Raw genomic sequence first — 20,294 nt, 5'->3', positions numbered from 1 at the left:
AACATGTCTTAAATCATGGATATGCCAATCAAAAGTTTTCTTAATATACTTAAGATAAAATCAAGGGCATGTATTACGGAGAAAAACATCAATAACAATAAGTCACTAAGAACAAAAATCCTAACGGTCCTGAAATAAGAAAGTAATGGAGAGGACATTACTTTGAAAGCTGATTGGTTGAACTGAATGATAGCTGCACTTTATCGCAGCATTTCTCTGAGGACAGTTTTGATTCCAGCTCATACTTATAATGTAGTCCAGCCCTTCATTGCTACAATCTCCAATCACTGTGTACAGCTATGCTTCACAAGAAAATGTATTTCACCCTCAGTTTCTTCCCCAGCCTCGGTATTCCCTGAAGTGAATTCATTTTAATTGCAGTCTTGACAAAATTCTATGCTTTTATTCAAAAAGGAATACAATATACTCCAAACCAAGATGATCGGTTCTATTGATGAGGAAGAGAGACAGTATTACAAGTATAGAAATGACAATCAGTCACTTTCCCTGGTTCAGAAACCACCTTTGTGCTGTGGTCCTCCAGGAATACAATATTTCCTATATATTTGTACAGGGAAGTGATTTTCCAGTCCTGTCACTGCCCCTCCTGCTGAGGTTCTTTGACTCCCCACCTAAGGCTAGCGTTACCAATACTGCTCATCCCTGACAGACCATCAGTGGGTTATTTCACATGCTCTTTGACAGGAAGTAATTGAATAATTCTCTTTAGGCTGGAATTCCAAGACCCAAATTGATAATGTCATTCCAAAAACTGAAATCCGTTATAAATATCAGATTTCTCAAATAAAAATTCAATGACTTAATTCATCAGTCAGACTGTAAGGTGGGCTTTAAATGAATGCGTCGAGTGACGATCAATATGTTAAACATTTAGCATCGCTAATTTTTGTCACTAGATTCCAATTCAATTTTTAATCATGACTTCTGGGAATGAACATAATGAGTTAATAAATCGCTTCATTAAAGACTAATATGCCTTTCTTGCCATGGTAATATGAGATAATATGCAAAATAATTACACTGCAAAGGATGGCTGTGCATTTTAGAGGCTTATACGGGAATAAGCTGAGTTTTTGACTTATCAATAATGTACGTATTTTCATAAAAAAAGAAAAGAAAACCTCCAGAGGTAAAGGTATTATTTTTAAGTGATTTTTTTTTATATCAATGAACAGAGCATAGTTATTGATCTTTGTTTTCAAACTTCATGACATATGATTTTATTAGACGCTATCTTAAAATATGAGATTTTCTTCTAATTAGCTTTGCTATCTGGGTGAAAATACTAGTACACTAAGTTTGACTTGCTATAAAAGTAAAATCACGAAAAAAGAACAAGATTAAAACCAAAATAGATTTAAAAGATTTGATTAAAAAATGATTCCAAGAAATCTCCTGGTTCAAAGATTCATGATTAAAATCAGATTTTCAGAAACTGTTTAATTAGAGAACTGGACGGTGGACCACAATAAAATCTCATAAAAACCTCACATATTAAGGATTTATTCAAATATCTTCTCCTCATCAAACTTTTTGGTCAAAGGATTTAACCAAATACCAGAACAAGTCAAAGGATTTAACCATATACCAGAACAAGTCAAAGGATTTAATCAAATACCAGAACAACTCAAAGGATTTAACCAAATACCAGTACAAGTCAAAGGATTTAACCAGATACAAGTACAAGTCAAAGGATTTAACCAAATACCAGTACAAGTCAAAGGATTTAACCAAATATCAGAAGAAGTTAAAGGATTTAGCCAAATACCAGAACAAGTCAAAGGATTTAATCAAATACCAGAACAAGTCAAAGGATTTAACCAAATACCAGTACAATTCAAAGGATTTAACCAAATACCAGTACAAGTCAAAGGATTTAACCAAATACCACAACAAGTCAAAATATTTAACCAAATACCAGTACAAGTCAAAGGATTTAACCAGATACCAGTACAAGTCAAAGGATTAAACCAAATACCAGTACAATTCAAAGGATTTAACCAAATATCAGAAGAAGTCAAAGGATTTAGCCAAATACCAGTACAATTCAAAGGATTTAACCAAATACCAGAACAAGTCAAAGGATTTAATCAAATACCAGAATAAGTCAAAGGATTTAACCAAATACCAGTACAATTCAAAGGATTTAACCAAATACTAGTATAAGTCAAAGGATTTAACCAAATACTAGTACAAGTCAAAGGATTTAATCAAATACCAGAACAAGTCAAAGGATTTAATCAAATACCAGAACAAGTCAAAGGATTTAACCAAATACCAGAACAAGTCAAAGGATTTAATCAAATACCAGAAAAAGTCAAAGGATTTAACCAAATACCAGTACAATTCAAAGGATTTAACCAAATACTAGTACAAGTCAAAGGATTTAACCAAATACTAGTACAAGTTCTCAAAGTATCTATCAGGCTGAAGGATGTGGTGAAGCAGAACTTTATGCGTCAGGAAATTGGAAATACAAGAATTTTTAGTCAATTTAAACACAAGATGTCGCACGAAGAATATATTTACTAATTATAATCAAAATTTTTATGAAGTCAAGTACCATGATTGGTACTAATATTATTCACATGTATATTTATTATTATAGTCAAACTTCATTATCTTATGCTCAATAGGACCAAAATAAAACTGAGATATTCAAGGATTCAACATACTGATGTTTAAGTGGTAGAGAGTTGAGACTTAATTGCAACTCATTTTGACATATCCATGGTATTTGAGCTAACAATGTTCAAGATACCAAAGTTTTCATTGGACATGAAAATTCACCTTTTCTTTCAGAATTATACATATTTAAGCTATAAAAACTTGTGTTGCAAAAAATATATGCAATCCCCAAAAACTATAGGGTATTATTCACTTGTATATACATTTCAAACTTTTAGAAATATATCTTGTTGTCAACACTGGCTTTAAGTATGATTCTATTTTAATTAAATAAACATTTAATTTTTGAGGCCTTGAGGCAATAGATTGATATATTAAGGACCCCCTCCCTTTCTCCCTCAACCTCAAATACAAGCAAAATGACAGGTTTTCCAAACAGTATGTTTTAATTTCGCTGTGGAAAAATGCAGCAGTGAGATACAGACATTGCATGCAGCAGGTGCTTGAATCTTACTCACGAAAACTCTCTGATCTGGTGAGAAGCTTGCAGTCTTTTATTAAGACTTTCATAAATCATTCACAATCACATCAATCATAAGAAATTGACCCTTTTGATCTCTCATACATAATACACATTGACAAAGTGTCAAAATTTGATACAACATTACAATCTGCTGGGAAATCTTATTTACTCTGAAGAGAAATATCTCCCTGGTAATGAGCCTATAACTGGAAAAAACAGCCATAGTTATTAGTATACTGTAGGTCTATAAATTCAGTGTAGATCCTAAAGATGTTAAATATTCATATCAAATGAAGTTTTCACTTTTGCAATCATGTGAACATATAATATTGGTCTTGTGCCAAAAAAAGAAAAATATAGATATTTTAACTAATAATGAACATTTACGCTAAACATGACTGATTTACGTATCTGAAGCAAACTCACTAAAATGGCACAAATACAAGAATATTATTGTAAATATTTATGAAAATTACAAAACAGATAAGTATTGTTATCCTGGAAATTTCTGGATGTCCTGAAGACCTGAAAGGTTATATATTACGTAGGTAATTAATGCATAATTCCATAAGGTATTCATCACAAATTAATAACACTACATGAAATAATATTTACACAGAATGTTGTCAGTTTGACACTTATTGAGGAAGTGATTGTTCATTTGTTTTATCCAATATACCCAAAAGGACATGTGGGTAAATAATGTAGCAAGAGGCCCAGGGGCCACAGCACTCACCTGAGCACATCGCGCTTGAATTTAAACCCGCCCCCCAAAGGCATTCATCATTTGAACAAACTAGAATCTACACTACCTGAGGATGATTCCATATAAATATCACTAATCATAGCTTTGAAGTACTTGAAAAGAAAATTTTTAAATGTTTCCCTATATATCCCTATGTAAAACTTGGGTCGGCCATTTTGGCCCCACCCTAGCCCCGGGAGTCATGATTTGAACAAACTTGAATCTACACTACCTGAGGATGATTCCACATGAGTTTCATTTTCCTGGCCCATTGGTTCTGGAGAAGAAGATTTTAAAATATTTTTCCTATATATTCCTATGTAAAACTTGGGTCGGCCATTTTGGCCCCACCCTAGCCCCGGGGGTCATGATTTGAACAAATTTGAATCTACACTACCTGAGGATGATTCCACATGAGTTTCATCTTTCCTGGCCCAGTGGTTCTGGAGAAGAAGATTTTTAAAGATTTTTCCTATATATTCCTATGTAAAACTTTGGTCGGCAATTTAGGGCCCACCCTAGCCCCGGGGGTCATGATTTGAACAAACTTAAATCTACACTACCTGAGGATGATTCCACATGAGTTTCATCTTTCCTGGCCCATTGGTTCTGGAGAAGAAGATTTTTAAAGATTTTTCCTATATATTCCTATGTAAAACTTGGGTTGGCCATTTTGGCCCCACCCTAGCCCCGGGGGTCATGATTTGAACAAATTTGAAACTACACTACCTGAGGATGATTCCACATGAGTTTCATCTTTCCTGGCCCAATGGTTCTTAAGAAGAAGATTTTTTAAAAATGCCATTAATTTTTCTCTAATTCATAATTATCTCCCCTTGGAAAAGGGCGTAGCCCTTTATTTGAACAAACTTGAATCCCCTTCACCCAAGGATACTTTGTGCAAAGTTTGATTGAAATTGGCCCAGCGGTTCTTGAGAAGAAGTCGAAAATGTGAAAAGTTTACGACGACGACAACAACAACAACGACTACAACGACGACAGACAACGGACAAAAATGATCAGAAAAGCTCACTTGAGCCTTCGGCTCAGGTGAGCTAAAAAGTCCCAGAGAACTTAATTAATAGAGATCATCCTACACTTGTAAAAGTAGCACATGACAAAAAAAAATCATTCCACACATTTCAATTGAAGCTAAGACTAGAATATCACAGTGGGTCAATTCCTAAGGTCAATGTAAAAAAAAATGTTAATACATGTACCCAATGAAAAGTCTTGTCACAATCAAATTGTTCAATGTAACATCAACTTATGTGTGAGTAACCTGTCTCAGTTCTTTAACTGATCGTACTTAATAGAGCATGCTTTTGTGTATCAAGTAAGTGAAATACATAAACACCACTTGCTGGTGAAAGCAGAAAAGGAAACTTGATTGTGGAAAAGCAGAAGTCATCTCATTTTCATACAATTTAGTTGTTAGTTTGTCTTTGTCATTTTAAGGTTCATAAACCCTCTGCTCATTCATATAAAATGTAGCTTGAACCTTGATGATTTTCCAAAAGAAATGTATTTTATAAGTAAAATACAAACAATTATAGCATAGCTTGCGGGGCAAAATTAGAGGGGAAAAAAACACTTCAATTGACAAATCTATAAAGGAATAATAAACATTTATGTCATTAAGAGTTATCTCTCTTTTCAGAGTATCAATGAGCCTTAAAGTCAGTAAAACATAACAGAAAACTGTCAAATATGCATTAATAAATGTGCACCCTACAGTGAGTATCCATGCCCACTGCATTGGATTATTAAAACTTATAAGGGTTTGACAAATCAAGCCGAACATTCTACAAAACTAATCATTACTTCTACCCTCATTCAAGTAATATTCTAAGAATTCACAAACAAATGACCATAGAGTACTGATGTGGAAGCAATCTCCAGAAAATAACCTGTGAGCATGAAGAAATAAAAAAGACAAAATTGATAGAGAATTAATCTTGCAGAAGAACACTAGACATTTTCAATGGTGAGATTACCAACTTCTTCATCAAAAGTTGATATGCTTGCAATTTGCGGCAGTTGATGAAGAGGATTAATGGAGCCTTATATCACGGCCTTCTTGGGTTTTATCCCTTCAGTCAGATAATTGTTTTCCCTTGTCACCGGCAAATTGCATTGGCTGTAATCAAGAAGGCATAGTCCCTGGGGAAGCCAAAAGTAATTCCAAGAAATAATCATTATTTACTCCCTCCAACAAATAATATATTTGTCTAAGTTTGTAAACACTGTCAAAAAAATCTAAGTATTGATACATTATAGCATAACTGTCTGAGAGGGGAAAAGCCATGTTTTAGATTTCTTTTTCTCTGAGAAAACCCAAAATAAAAAGCATGTTAGAAAGTGTAAAATCAATATGATAGTGGTTCCTAATAAGAATTTTCTGTAATGCAGGAAAGAAGTTGTAAAAGAAAACATGAAATATAAATTTTGCAATATAATAATTCTAAGAAAAATCAAGGTATCCTAATTAAAATATAAAGTTTATACACTGTACTTCAAAGATCACAAGGTGTTGCATGTACATCACTTGGATGCAAATCTGGACAATTCCTGGTATTGAGAGATCAAAAAGAAAAAAAAAAGATTTTATAAAAGAATCTTGAAAGGAAATTAATGACCAAATGCCAATGCAAAGAACACCAGGTAATTCTCAGCCAAGAGTATCAACTTAGCAAGTACTTTGATGTATTGGAGTACACTTTTGGCAGCAGACCAATAAAACAGTGTAAAATGAAACCTTGACTCTATCCGTTTAACACTTTGGCAAATCTCATTTCCATTTTTAGAAGACTTTTCATATGAATGGTCCTTCATTCTGGCAAATATCATTCATAACTCTGTTATAGCTTTGGCCAATGTCTTGTGATAGACAACTGTTTATTTCTGGAGCACCAATACCATAATAATATTTGTCGCTAGAAGCTTTAGAGCCAAGAATACCCAATGTTGATTCATAATACATTCCGTAAGTTTATTGTATATTAGTGAGAATTCCTTAAATCTAGTGGGTTTGTTGTAACTGTATTTTACTGTATGTATTAAATCATTCACTTTCCTGACATATAAGTTTGGAATCTGCTTACTTGATTCTTCTGTTAAGTGAAACGTATATTCAAAATATCTACAGTATAAATACTTATTACAAAGTGCAGGAATTCAGCTGTGTTCCATATTTAAAATGTATGAAATACATAAAAGGACTAAAATTGGTCATAAAAATCAATGCAATTTACTCTCAATAATCATATCCCTTGGAATAGAATTCATAGATTTAAAGTTAAAGCCGCTTAACCCGAAACAGGCGCATATTATCTTACACAATAAAAGTACGTCATTACATAGATAATATATAAAAATAAATTATAAGATTGATTTAATTGTTTATTACAACAATCCTTACATGGAAAACGCAGATCAAAAACCTTATTGACAAACAGTAGTTCCTGACGGAAGTTAAGATCTGTTGTGAAGTCAATTTTGAAAAAAATAAGTTTATCGGATATATCTATTAATGAAGATAATTCAAACCCGAGTATTTTTTTCTCTATTAGTAGAAGCCTTAGTCAAAATACATCTTTTCAAAATTAAGAAATTAATTGAATATAATCCATGGTAATTTTTATATTAATATGCATATTTAAAGAATAAAGGAAAATCAGATATTTTGAATGATTTTTTAAAGGAGCTAAAATATTGTCCGTGTACAGATAATATATGTACTTTGTTGTGAAAAAAATGCTCGGGTTTGTTCTTCATGAAATAAACATGTAAGCGATAAATCTAATTTTTCGAAGGTAATTTCACGCAATATCAACAATGATCAACATAGGATTATTTTTTGTGTGACCTAACAAAAATTATTTTTTTAACTTTTGAATTTTGATATCTTTTAAAAGAAAAAGACTTTGGGGATATAATTTGACAAAAGTTGAAACAATTTATGGACAATTATTTTTCAAGAAGAAAAACGAATATATATTTTTAGCGATTAGAATCGGACCAAGCGGCTTTAAATAATAACTTCAAAAATGTTATTGTTATAAAAATATTATTGCAAAGTAAGTATATATTACTGTAGCTGCTGAACTGTAGCTCTCCGAAAAAATGTATTTTGACAGACCAGAGTGCTACAGTGCCACCCATTGAAAAAAACTGTATATTTATTGTGCACAAAAAAGTGTGCTGTTTCTGGATTGATTTCTCCATGTTTTTAAAACTGTCATCTCAAAATTTTACCAAACGTGTGTTCCTAACATATTCTTTCACTGTTTCTGAAACAAAACATTCCTTATAATTGTTTTTAATAGCCTTCCTGGCCCTGAAATTGAGATCATCTAAAATTTCGCCTATTAACACTGCCATTTTGGTTTGCAATATAATTCCGTCCAATGCGCTTCGTACAGATGTAAACTACAAGTACAAGAGTACTTGATAGAGGAGTAAGGACTTTTTTGAAATCTAGCTTTTTTTGCAATTGAAGTAAGAATTTTGAAGAAGTAATCCTGAACCGAGCGCACTTTTTTGTGCGCAATACATATATAGTGTTTTCAGTGGGTGGCACTGTAGCTCTCCGGTCTGTCAATATAAATTTTTTCGGAGAGCTACAGTTCTGCAGCTAATATTACTGCTGTACTGACACTTTTTAAGTACCCCCTCCCTAAGTCCTTTTATTAGAGATCCCCAGGGATAGTACTTTCTAAACAACATTAAAGTCGTCTTTTTCTACCATTCATATAGTACTGTCAATATTTAAAAAGGAATTCATCCTCTCATGTCAGAGTTGTTTACAAGACTTAATATGTCTTGATGAAACACAGCCTCATCATGATACACCATATGCATGTTTTTTATGACAGAAAATAAGAATATAAAAGTGCCAAAGAAGCACCATTATAGACATAGTCCTCATCTAATACATCCCTCCAGTGCATTCTGCCTGTAATCTGGGGCCATTATAGTCTCAGACTTCCCATCAATTTGCCTAATCTTAATACTAGATCCCTCTCTGATGACCACAGCAGTAAAATTCACATTAGCTCCCAGCTCTGATTTCAGAGTAGAGGATGAAGCTGTCTTGTTTTCTATCAGTAAGAATTCAAATCTTATTCCAAAGACTATTCTTAAGCAATGAATGGCAAAAACATATCAAGATATACTCTCTGGAATTAATAAATGGTAAAGAATTTAAATTTACAACAACAAGACATCAAAAAGAGATTCTTTTCCATAATTGCATTCCTCTGCTTTTCTATTATTTTGCAAAATAAGAAAATGTCATATTATTACAATTTTAGACTGATAACATGAAATTTATAATATGGTGTCTAATTATGAAAAAAAAAATTTAAAACTAACTGCAAAAATGAGAAAAATATGGTTGTCTTGATGGAATGAAATTGACTAAATATATAAATTATTCTTTCTGTATTCTTACTTGAGCAGGATTATACTTTTGCAGCTTTTTATGCCCTCGTAATCAAATATTCGGAGGTAGATAGTTTTTGCCCCATCTGTCTGCCTGTATATCTGTTTGCTTACAAAAACTTTGATGCCTCTCTACTTTGCTAGAGGGATTCAGACCGATGGCTCTGCAAATCCACTTCTCTAAGGAGATTGACTCATGGCTATACCTATCCACTTTTTCTAAAGAATTCAGACTTAGTACTATCCCTGTCCATATTTCTAAAGGGATTAAGACTCATGGCTATGCATATTTACTATTTAGTCATCTGAGGAGATAAATATAAACAAAAAATTAATACATGTAGATGTATACACTTAGAACAGACTTTGTCATGGCAATATTCTTGTAACATAAGCAAGTGTCTGCCCGAGTGAGGCATTGATACATTGACACTTAGTTTAGATGTTTCCTCAGCTTACATTGGCGGATTTGGCCCAGAATTTACCTGTACATGTGCACATCTGTTAGACTAGGTAGAACATAAATAAATCATTTAGCTAATTAGAAAATGAATAAGAATTTTATAGGCCAATAGCTAAACTTCAGGTGGGTGTAAACAAACAAAAGCTGAAGATATGCTTTACTCAAACAAGGGTGATTTTCTTCATGAATGAATCAAAATGTTATGTAGCCAATACCAATTAAATCTAAGGATTGTTAAGCACACAAAAAAAAACTGAATACATTGACTGTAATGGCTAGATACTGCAGTTGATTGAAATCAGGGGATGGGCCAGGAGCAGCCTAATCCAAAAGAAGCAATCATGACTTGTATACAGTAACAATCGGACTGTTTAAATATTTGATAATCAGGAACAAGGATGGTTCCAGGAAGCTTCAGTTAAAATCAACAGATTCGGTGTCAATGGGAATTCCAACTGTAGAACTGATTCAATAACCATATTTACTACCACATTATAAATTGTAAACCTCCCTCCCAATAAGTTCCAATTTCTCAACCCTCCCAATAAGTTCCAACTTCTCAACCCGGCCCCTTCCTTGAATGTCAATCTGAAAATATATACATGTACTAGTATATACTGTAAACAATCATGCTTTTAAAGGAAAACCATTAACATCTCATCCTCAATGGGGTCCAAGTTATAAACATTCAGAGTATCTACATCAAAGAAATTTGATTTATCAATATTGAGGTCAAATTTCAAGGTCAGAGTAATGATTCAGCTGTACAAAACATATATTAATAAATCATCCCATCCTACTTGAAATACTCTTATGATGGCATTTATAAACATATTGGCTTCATTTAGTACCTTAATATGTGTGATCAGATGTCATATACCAACTTCAAGGTCAAGGCCATGGTCAACATTTATGGTGGTCCATTTATGGTGGCTGACAGACAAATTGACAGACATCATCAATATATACACATATTTTACTTCATAATCAATTGAAGATTTAGAGGGGGCCAAGCTTCCCCACCCCCTCTGACTAAAATGATTCATAAATGGATATTTGTTATGTGATTTTGCATGAAATATACAGAAAGCATGGCTAAAATAAGTTGACAATCAATTCCATTAAACTTTTTCAAATCAAGAGCTTTTGGAGGCTTTGCCCCCTGGGCCTTAATCCCAGATCCTGAACTCTAACCCCCTCCACTTCCTTTTCAAGAATCCTGGATCTACCACTGTTAATTCTGCCATAAAAATAAATTAACAAAATTTTTGCCTTTTGATTAAGTAAGAGCTTCTACATTTCTATATTTCTGTGATTGATATTAATCAGAGTAAATGGACTGAGCCTTACACTAACTTACACCTGATGTGGTCTAATGAAGTCAGCCATTGATACTCTGGTGATTAGAAGAAATCAGCCGTGTACAAAAGTAGGCGGCCTAATGCTGCTACACAGTGAACATCTTCCTGTAATGAGTAGTGTGACAAGGACTTTTACTATAAATCATCAAAGTTAATTAGCAGGACCACAACCTGTGTAGCTCAAGGTCGTCAGAGGACAGCCGCAGTCTCTCTACAAAAAGGCTGCTGATGTTACGAGGCCTAAGCTTTCCTGGAACATTCCTGACATCAAACTAAGTCCTATAATAATATCATTCATCACCAGAAATGTTTCCCTCCAATAAGACCAAGTGATAAATGAAGAATCAATAATTCACAATAAAAGCTGAATTATCCCCCAAATAAGGGATATCATAAGGCAACATGTCTGTGATACTTAGTAATCTGCTTTTAGATTTTTCTGTCTAAATAGAATGGAATAACATGGCAGTTGGTAAAAAGGGAGATGTCAGATGTAATAATGAAAGACTTGTAAGTCACAGATGACCAGTGAACAGGGAGTAAATGTGATGGGACCGCTGATAGGGGTTTTTGACCATATCTTCCCCTGTAGCCATCAGTAAGAAATGAGCCGCCCTGCTCCGAATCAAGACTGTAATTTGATCCAGCACTGCCTGGAAACTCAATAAGAAGTAAGGGGGTCTTCTGTCACTTTCAATTTCCTACAGAAGCAAGCCAGTCATTAGTAACCATTTCCAACTCCAAAGATACAATACTGCAAAATGTGCCCATGAATAATTTTCTTGAGTATGCAAATATAATTATAACCCCAGAAATGGTGAAATAATGAATCGCTGTGTACTTCTTCCAATGCCAGATTGATTTTTCTGGCTTAAGTCTAGCCAGACCTGCACAAACATTGATTAAATAGAAAAATCACGAACTTTATGAAAATTAATTTATTTTTTCCAAGAATTCAAAGGTGTCCCTTGTGGGTTTGACAAATATAGCTCTATCCTTCCTCAGTTTTTAATAATTCAACAGATGTATCTTTAATCCAATACCATTCAGTGTAGGATGAAGAAAAATATCCCCTAAATCTAATTCAGGTTAATACATTGTACTTTTATCATTGTTATTATCCTAAAAATATTCAAGAACTATGACTAAACCTACACAGTACCACATACAGTAAATCACGATTATAACAAAATACCAGGGAATATATTTAAAAGTCAAGAGGAATGAAAATCACTTCACTGTAAGTGTCAATTCATTATAAGCATGTTCGCTATAAGCAAGTTTTACTGTACTGATAAATAATAAAATGGCCTTCCTCTTTGAAAGCAAGAAAAGTAAAATCTGAGGAAGCTTCTGTTGGGATAAATGATACCCACAGAGCTATCAGGATACTGATGGTGAAACTAGAAATAGTTTTATTGCCAATTACCACAAAAGGATTGCAGAAAAGGATACTGCTCTCTCTACTCAAATAAAACATAGGATATTGAAATCGGATTTTAATATGACTGTACAAAAAAATTTTCTTGATAATGAACCTTTCCCTCCAAGAAATGTTTTTATATACACAATCAATAATCCTGATAGGATTTATAAGACTATAAATACTGGTAGGTATCCTGTAGATCACCAAATTTTAAAGACACCTTATTTTTGCATGATAGTTTTATTAAGCAAACAAATTTTATAATCATTAAAGGCAGAGATTTTAAGCACCGCCTTCAAAAATACCTGGTGGCTGGGTAGCCCTGTCAATCAAGTGTGTGAAGGTCCATCATTGGATGCTGGAACTTGATTGACATTTACTTACTGGTCCCTGTGTATACCCTGTACACCTTGTTTGGGACTCGTGGTGACCTTCTAATTAACTTTTGTTTCTTTGATGTTTACTGAACATGGTTATACAGAAACTGTATTGCTATGTAATTTTTAGATTGATAATATATGAATTTAATATATCTTTAGTATTTAAAAGGATTATAAGATAATGAGCATTTTTTGAAAAAAATCCTTTGATACATAAAACCTTTTTTCAAATGAAATTTGAATATTAATTTTAATATGCTAAACAGTAAACCTAGATTGGAAATGTTATTGATAAAGTTCAGAGCAGCACTGTGTGATGCAATTAAATTTAAAAATAATGTTTCTAATCATGGGTCACTTATATTTTCCTTTTTTATTCAGATAATAATTTACAAGCAATCTTTTTTATTTTAGCATGTTTCATGGTGACAAAGCCTTATTAAGCTTTTGAAAATCCTAGAAATTTTCTTAGTGAAATGTAGTTAACATGGCTCCTTTTTCATTTAATTAATAGATGGGATTCTGGGGATGAATGAATTATTAAAGTCTAATTTGGTTGTCACAGGAGTTGTTTTTTTTAAATATACACTAACATCTTAAATAATCTTTGTTTTAATATTTGAATTTATAGTATGTAATCATAATAATTTCACGGGTAGGGGCATATTCAAACAGTCAAAAATAAATAAATAATTGAAAAACCTTTTTACTACTAATTTAAAAATGTTTTCAAAATCCCCAACACAGGTAAAGTTTGATATCTGGGTATTTCACTGTGTATTAAATCACTTCCTGTGTATAGGGATTAGGAGACAGATGACCATAGGTAGACTGCTAGCCCCGAAGGCATTCACAGGGGTGTAATGCAAAAAAGAGAAAATAAGGGAATACATTTTTTTTTCTTGACCATCGACCTGACTTGGTTAATTATGCAAAAAAAAATTCTTGCTAATAACTTTTTTAAAATACATTTGACATTTTACAGTGCACATTAGAACTATTCTAACATCACAATAAGATTTCAAGGAATTATGCTGCAAATTAGAATGACCTTAAACCCTTTTTAAAAGACCTTGGCTTTAGGTCATAGCATGTCCATCACTAGAAGAGAAGTATATATATACATCTCTTAAAACCTCATGGGCATAATGTATATTAAATAAATGTATAATTTCCTTTCATTAAAGAAATTGTTGCTATAACCATGTCAAAAAAAAATTAACAAGAGAGCCATGAACCATATTGCTTGCCTAATGCCTATGCGTCTATCAAATGAATCTGCTTCTATATAAAAAGGCTTTGCTGTTCATGATATTTTATTAGATTTTTCCTATGTGTTCCTTCATAAAATTTTAATTGGCCATTTTGGCAACATCCTTCCCCTGGTGTCATGGTTTTTGAACAAACTGAGGAATCTAAATTCCTGAGCATGCATCCTTGTAACAAGAGGCCCATGGGCCACATCGCTCACCTGAGTAACTTGGGTGATGCAGTTCTTTACCAGATTTCCCCTCTTGTTATACCTATTGTGGCCCCCTACCTTCCTCCCCTGTCACGATTTTAATACTTTAGAATCTACACTATCCAAGGATGCTTCCACATCAGTTTCAGCTTTCCTGGTCCAGTGGTTCTTGAGAAGATTTTTAAAGTTTCTATGTAAAACTTGGATTACCTATTGTACCCAGGGGTCATGATTTTAACAATTTAAAATTTACATTACCCAAGGATGCCTCCACATAAGTTTCAGCTCCGCTGGCCCAGTGGTTCTTGAGAAGAGATTTTAAAATATTTTCCTATATATCTCTATGTAAAAATTGGATTCCCTGTTGTGGACCCACCCTATAGCCCCCGGGGGTCATGTTTTTAACAATTTAGAAGTAACACTACCCCAGGATGCTTCCATAAAAGTTTCAGCTTCACTGGCCCAGTGGTTCTTGAGAAGAAGATTTTTTTTAAAAGATTTTTTTCTATATATTTCTATGCAAAACTTGGATTTCCTATTGTGGTCACGCCCTACCCCTGGGGGTCAAGATTTTAACAATTTAAAATTTGCACTACCCCAGGATGTTTCAGTATAAGTTTCAGCTTTCCTGGCCCAGTGGCTCTGTAGAAGATTTTTAAAGATTTTTCCTATATATTTCTATGTAAAACTTGAATTCCCTATTGTGGTTCCACCCTATCCCCGGGGGTCATGATTTGAACAAATTAGATTCTACACTATCCCAGGATGCTTCAACATACGTTTCAGCTTTAGTGGCCCACTGGTTCTTGAGAAGAAGATTTTTTAATGACCCCACCCTATTTTTGTCTTTTCTTGATTATCTCCCCTTGTAAGGGGAATTAGCCCTTCATTTTAACAATTTAAACTCCCCTTCACCCAGGATGCTTTGTACCAAGTTTGGTTAAAATTGGCCCAGTGTGAAAAGTTTACAGACGGACGACGGACAAAATGTGATCAGAAAAGCTCACTTGAGCCTTTGGCTCAGGTAAGCTAAAAATGATTATCCTACCAGTATATATTATGTAAAAACGTTGATTGCTCTTTGTGGCCCTACCCCAAATCTGGAGGGTCATGATTTGAACAATGAATTATTATAGCTTTGCAGTTCTCAAGAAGAAATTTTAGAATATTTCTATGTAAAACTTTAATGTTAAAATTGCTACTGGTTGTTCATTATCAGATTTTAAGCTTCTGATTTGATGTAACAAAGAAGAACAAAAAAGAAGCCTAAAACCTGACCATATCAAGAATTATCTGTCTTAATTGTACTAAATTCTTGTCAAAATGATCCTGAAATGTTGCTCCTAGGAATATTTTATTCCAAAAACTAAAGAATGCATCAGTCATAAAATGGAATTTTATCCAATGGAGATTTCTTATTACTGGGTATGTGAGTTACTGAAATTGAATTTCTCAAACTTTTCACCAAAGGAAAACAAGATGCCCAGGAGCCACATCGCTCACCTGAGCAATTGGCTAGCTTTGAAGTACCGGTACTTGAAAAGAAGATTTTAAAAGGTTTCCCTACATATTCCAATGTAAAACTTTTATCAGCCATTTGGCCCCACCCTACCCCCGGGGGTCATGATTTGAACAAACTTGAATCTACACTACCTGGGAATGATTCCACAGGAGTTTCATCTTTCCTGGCCAAGTGATTCTTGAGAAGAAATTTCCTAAATATTCCTATGCAAAACTTTGATCAGCCATTTTGGCCCCACCCTAGCAGAGTCAGGATTTGAACAAATTTGTATCTACACTACCTGAAGATGATTCCACATGAGTTTCATATTTCCTGGCCTAGTGAGTCTTGATAAGAAGATTTTTAAAGATTTTTCCTATACATTCCAATGTAAAAATTTGAACATGACCCCTGGGGGTCATGATTTGAACAAACTTGAATCTACACTACCTGAGGATGATTCCACATGAGTTTCATCTTTCCTGTCTCAATGGTTCTTGAGAAGAAGATTTTTAAAAAATTTTCCTATACATTCCAATGTAAAACTTTGATCAGCCATTATGGCCCCACCCTACCCCTGGGGGTCATGATTTGAACAAACTTGAATCTACACTACCTGAGGATGAATCCACATGAGTTTCATCTTTCCTGTCTCAATGGTTCTTGAGAAGAAGATTTTTAAAGATTTTTCCTATATATTCCTATGCAACACTTTGATCGGCCATTTTGACCCAACCTGCCCCTGGGGGTCATGATTTGAACAAATTTGCATCTACACTACCTGAAGATGATTCCACGTGAGTTTAATATTTCCTGGCCTAGTGAGTCTTGATAAGGAGATTTTTAAAGATTGTTCCTATATATTCCTATGTAAAACCTTGACTGGCCATTTTGGCCCCACCCTACCCCTGGGGTCATGATTTGAACAAATTTAAATCTACACTATTTGAGGATGATTTCACATGAGTTTCATCTTTCCCGGCCCAGTGGTCCTTGAGAAGAAGATTTTTAAACAGTTTTCCTATATATTCCTATGTAAAACTTTGATTGGCCATTTTGGCCCCACCCTACCCCGGGGGTCATGATTTGAACAAACTTGAATCTACACTACCTGAGGATGAATCCACATGAGTTTCATCTTTCCTGGCCCAGTGGTTCTTGAGAAAAAGATTTTTAAAGATTTTTTCTCTATATTCCTATGTAAAACTTTGATCGACCATTTTGGCCCCACCCTACCCCCGAGGGTCATGATTTGAACAAATTTAAATCTACACTACCTGAGGATGATTCCACATGAGTTTCATCTTTCCTGGCCAAGTGGTTCTTGAGAAGAAGATTTTTTTTTAAAATGCCATTAATTTTCCTCTAATTCATAATTATCTCCCCTTGGAAAAAATTGTGGCCCTTCATTTGAACAAACTTGAATCCCCTTTACCCATAAAGGATACTTTATAGCAAGTTTGGTTGAAATTGGCCCACTGGTTCTCGAGAAGAAGATGAAAATGTGAAAAGTTTACAATGACAACAACAACAACGACTACGACAACGACAGACAACGGACAAATTTTGATCAGAAAAGCTCACTTGAGCCTTTGGCTCAGGTGAGCTAACAACACAGAAGGTTTTTTTTATGATATTGCAGATTCACTACACAGTATTAAACCTTAACCTGGATACCCTATATATATATAATTATGTACATGTAACTTGAAAATAAGTGGGTTTGCTTATAAGCTGGTTGTAGTTTTTTCTTTAAGATTATTTTGGTTATTTTTGCCGTATTTCGCACTGACCAGTTGGAAGTTGGTACAAGTTTTTATCAGAGTTAGCTAATTAAGGAATAACTAATTTTTTTTTTGTTTCATGATGTGATCAATCGAGTAGCTTACGTGATAATTTGCACAAACCCTGAAGGCATTATAATGCTCGATGTCCCACCCTGCACGTAATTTTTTTAACCGCACCTTTTGATGAACCAGTACATTTTATATGTAGAAATAAAGTGCATTAACTATTTGTAATTTTATCTCGGACAAAGACATTGGAAATGGTAATATTTTCAGAACTGCCTACCCTTTTCATTGCATGGGTGTAATTTCAATACATTTTTGGTGGAATTTCAGAGGTAAAAGCGTAATAAATCATGTTTTCCTGTATTGTTGTTTTACTATAATACTTATTTTCTTTCATAACAATCAAAATTGTACATAACGATACAAAGCTGGCATAAACTTTTCTTTTTCGAATCATTTATTGGCAAAAAGTGTAAACCTGTATTTTGAAAGCATTGTTTCACTTAATTGAAGGCTTGCGTTTTTATGTTTACACAAATCGTACATCATAACATTTTTCTGATCTTTTTAACACTCACATTTCTCTATCTTGTTCTCAGCAATGTGAAAATAAACTTAATGGAGCAGTAAGTATAAGTGCTCTCTCGTTTTTGTTCGAATATTCGGTAACCAGTTTACATGCAACTACTAGGTATATTACGTACATTAATAACATTATCGAGTCGGTCCTCTATCAATTACTTTTATTAGAAGAAATTCTCATTTTAGATTTTAAACCATAATATCAAAAGCGTAAAATTAATATAAGTGGCGTAATAGCGTAATTTTGTGGTATAAAGCGGAACAGTTACGCCAAAAGTGGAAAGGTAGGCAGGTCTGTATTTTCAGATCAATGTTGATGTTCTGTACCAGTTCATGTACCTGTATGTCAAAGAATGTTTTAGGGGGTATGACATCAGATTCTCATAATGAAGAAAGGTACAAAAATAACTGAAAATCTCTGGTGAAACTGTAGCTCTACTGGTGTGTAATGATGATTAATACTAGAAATATGTCCATAGAACATGAATGCCTTTCTGAGTGTATAATAGTAATGCAACATGAAAATTTGTATTAGTGTATGAAGTTTTATGAAAATATCTTGAACAGTTTCTTTCAATTACAAATTAAAGAAAAGGTCACAGGAAAGTGCATGGTCAAAAGTTTTTGATGCATTTGAAAAGCTCCCACTAATACATATCAGCATATCATGTTTGATAAAATTATCTTCAATGGTTAATTTAAAACTGGGCTAAATACTTATTTAAAAAGAGAGAGGTTAAAGGCCAAAGGAAAGGTCAAGGTCAAAAATGCTAAAGCAGTTGAAAAGCCTTTATCAATATGTATTAATATATAAAGTTTGATTACACAATCTTGAATGGTATCTTTAAAACTAAGCTAATCACAAATTTAAGTAAAGAGAGGTCAAGGTCAAAGGAAAGGTAAAGGTAAAAAATGTTGATGCATTTAAACTTACATCAGTGTATATCAACATGTGAAAATTGATTACACTATCTTGAAAGGTATCTTTAAAACTGAGCTAGACACTAACTTAAGAAAATGAGGTGGAGAAAAAAGGAAATGTCAATGTCAAAAATGTTGATGCATTTAAATAGCTTACATCAGTATTTATCAACAAGTGAAGTTTGATTATACCATCTTCAATGGTATTTTTAAAACTGAGCTAAACACTAATTTAAGAAAAGTGAGGTCAAGATCAAAGGAAAGGTCAAGGTCAAAAAATATAAATGTTGATGCAGTTGCATAGCTCTCATTAATATCTATCAGCATATTATGAAGTTTGATAAAAATATCCTGAATAGTTTTTTTGGAAACTTAGCTCTCAATTGAGCTTATCGCAAAGTGTGATGAAAGGACGGAAGACCGACATGACAATCACTATATGCAATGGCCATATCCATGGCCGGGGATAAAAAAATGTATTATATTAAAGTCTTCTAATAAATCAAGTCTGATAAACATTCAGCCAAAACTGCAGAAGGAATAATATTTTTGAATGCAGTTTTAAATAAATCCAACTTGTACTGTGAAATTGGTTATATTTTACTTTTAAAAGAACGATGAACAATGAAACAGATGTGGTTGTTGGACACTTTACTTTTGGAATACTTCTAGTGGGGCCCATTTTTCTAGAGAACTTACGACTAAGACTGAAAAATTAAGTTGCTTGTAAAATTGTGCAAAATAAATGAATCTGTTTAAAATTAATCGTGTAAATATATTTGACTACATTTCTTTAAACAAGAGGCCCAGGGGCCACAGCGCTCACCTGAGCACATCGGGCTTGAATTTACCCCCCCCCCCCCCGGCATTCATCATTTGAACAAAATAGAATCTACACTACCTGAGGATGATTCCGTATAAATATCACTAATCATAGCTTTGAAGTACTTGAAAAGAAGATTTTAAAAGGTTTCCCTATATATCCCTTTGTAAAATTTGGGTCAGCCATTTGGCCCCACCCTAGCCCCAGGGGTCATGATTTG

The 20,294-nt window shown here is 33.6% G+C and overlaps 2 protein-coding genes across 3 annotated transcripts in view; one reads left to right on the top strand and one right to left on the bottom strand.

Annotated features, from left to right (window-relative positions):
• Positions 1 to 20,294, bottom strand: part of LOC134228948 (protein Fe65 homolog) — a 59,185-nt gene that overhangs the window by 23,638 nt on the left and 15,253 nt on the right. The gene's annotated exons all lie outside the window — the stretch shown is intronic.
• On the top strand, positions 439 to 2,553 carry LOC134228951 (protein LIAT1-like). The gene is made up of 3 exons (XM_062710652.1): positions 439 to 527; positions 1,521 to 2,050; positions 2,213 to 2,553. The coding sequence occupies exons 1-3, from the start codon at positions 439 to 441 to the stop codon at positions 2,551 to 2,553; spliced, it is 960 nt and encodes a 319-aa protein (XP_062566636.1).

Source organism: Saccostrea cucullata, unplaced genomic scaffold (genome assembly GCF_032062105.1).
Source record: "Saccostrea cucullata isolate Sc308-1 unplaced genomic scaffold, CSIRO_AGI_Scuc_v1 ctg341, whole genome shotgun sequence".
Taxonomy (NCBI): Eukaryota; Metazoa; Mollusca; class Bivalvia; order Ostreida; family Ostreidae; genus Saccostrea; species Saccostrea cuccullata.
This window is presented reverse-complemented; position numbering and strand designations above follow the sequence as displayed.

Coding starts and splice junctions, on each gene's coding strand:
- LOC134228951 (XM_062710652.1), top strand. CDS start 439: ATGATCGGTTCTATTGATGAGGAAGAGAGACAGTATTACAAGTATAGA. Junction 528..1,520: donor CTGGTTCAGAAACCACCTTT/GTGCTGTGGTCC, acceptor TCACATATTAAG/GATTTATTCAAATATCTTCT. Junction 2,051..2,212: donor AGAAGAAGTCAAAGGATTTA/GCCAAATACCAG, acceptor ACCAAATACTAG/TACAAGTCAAAGGATTTAAT.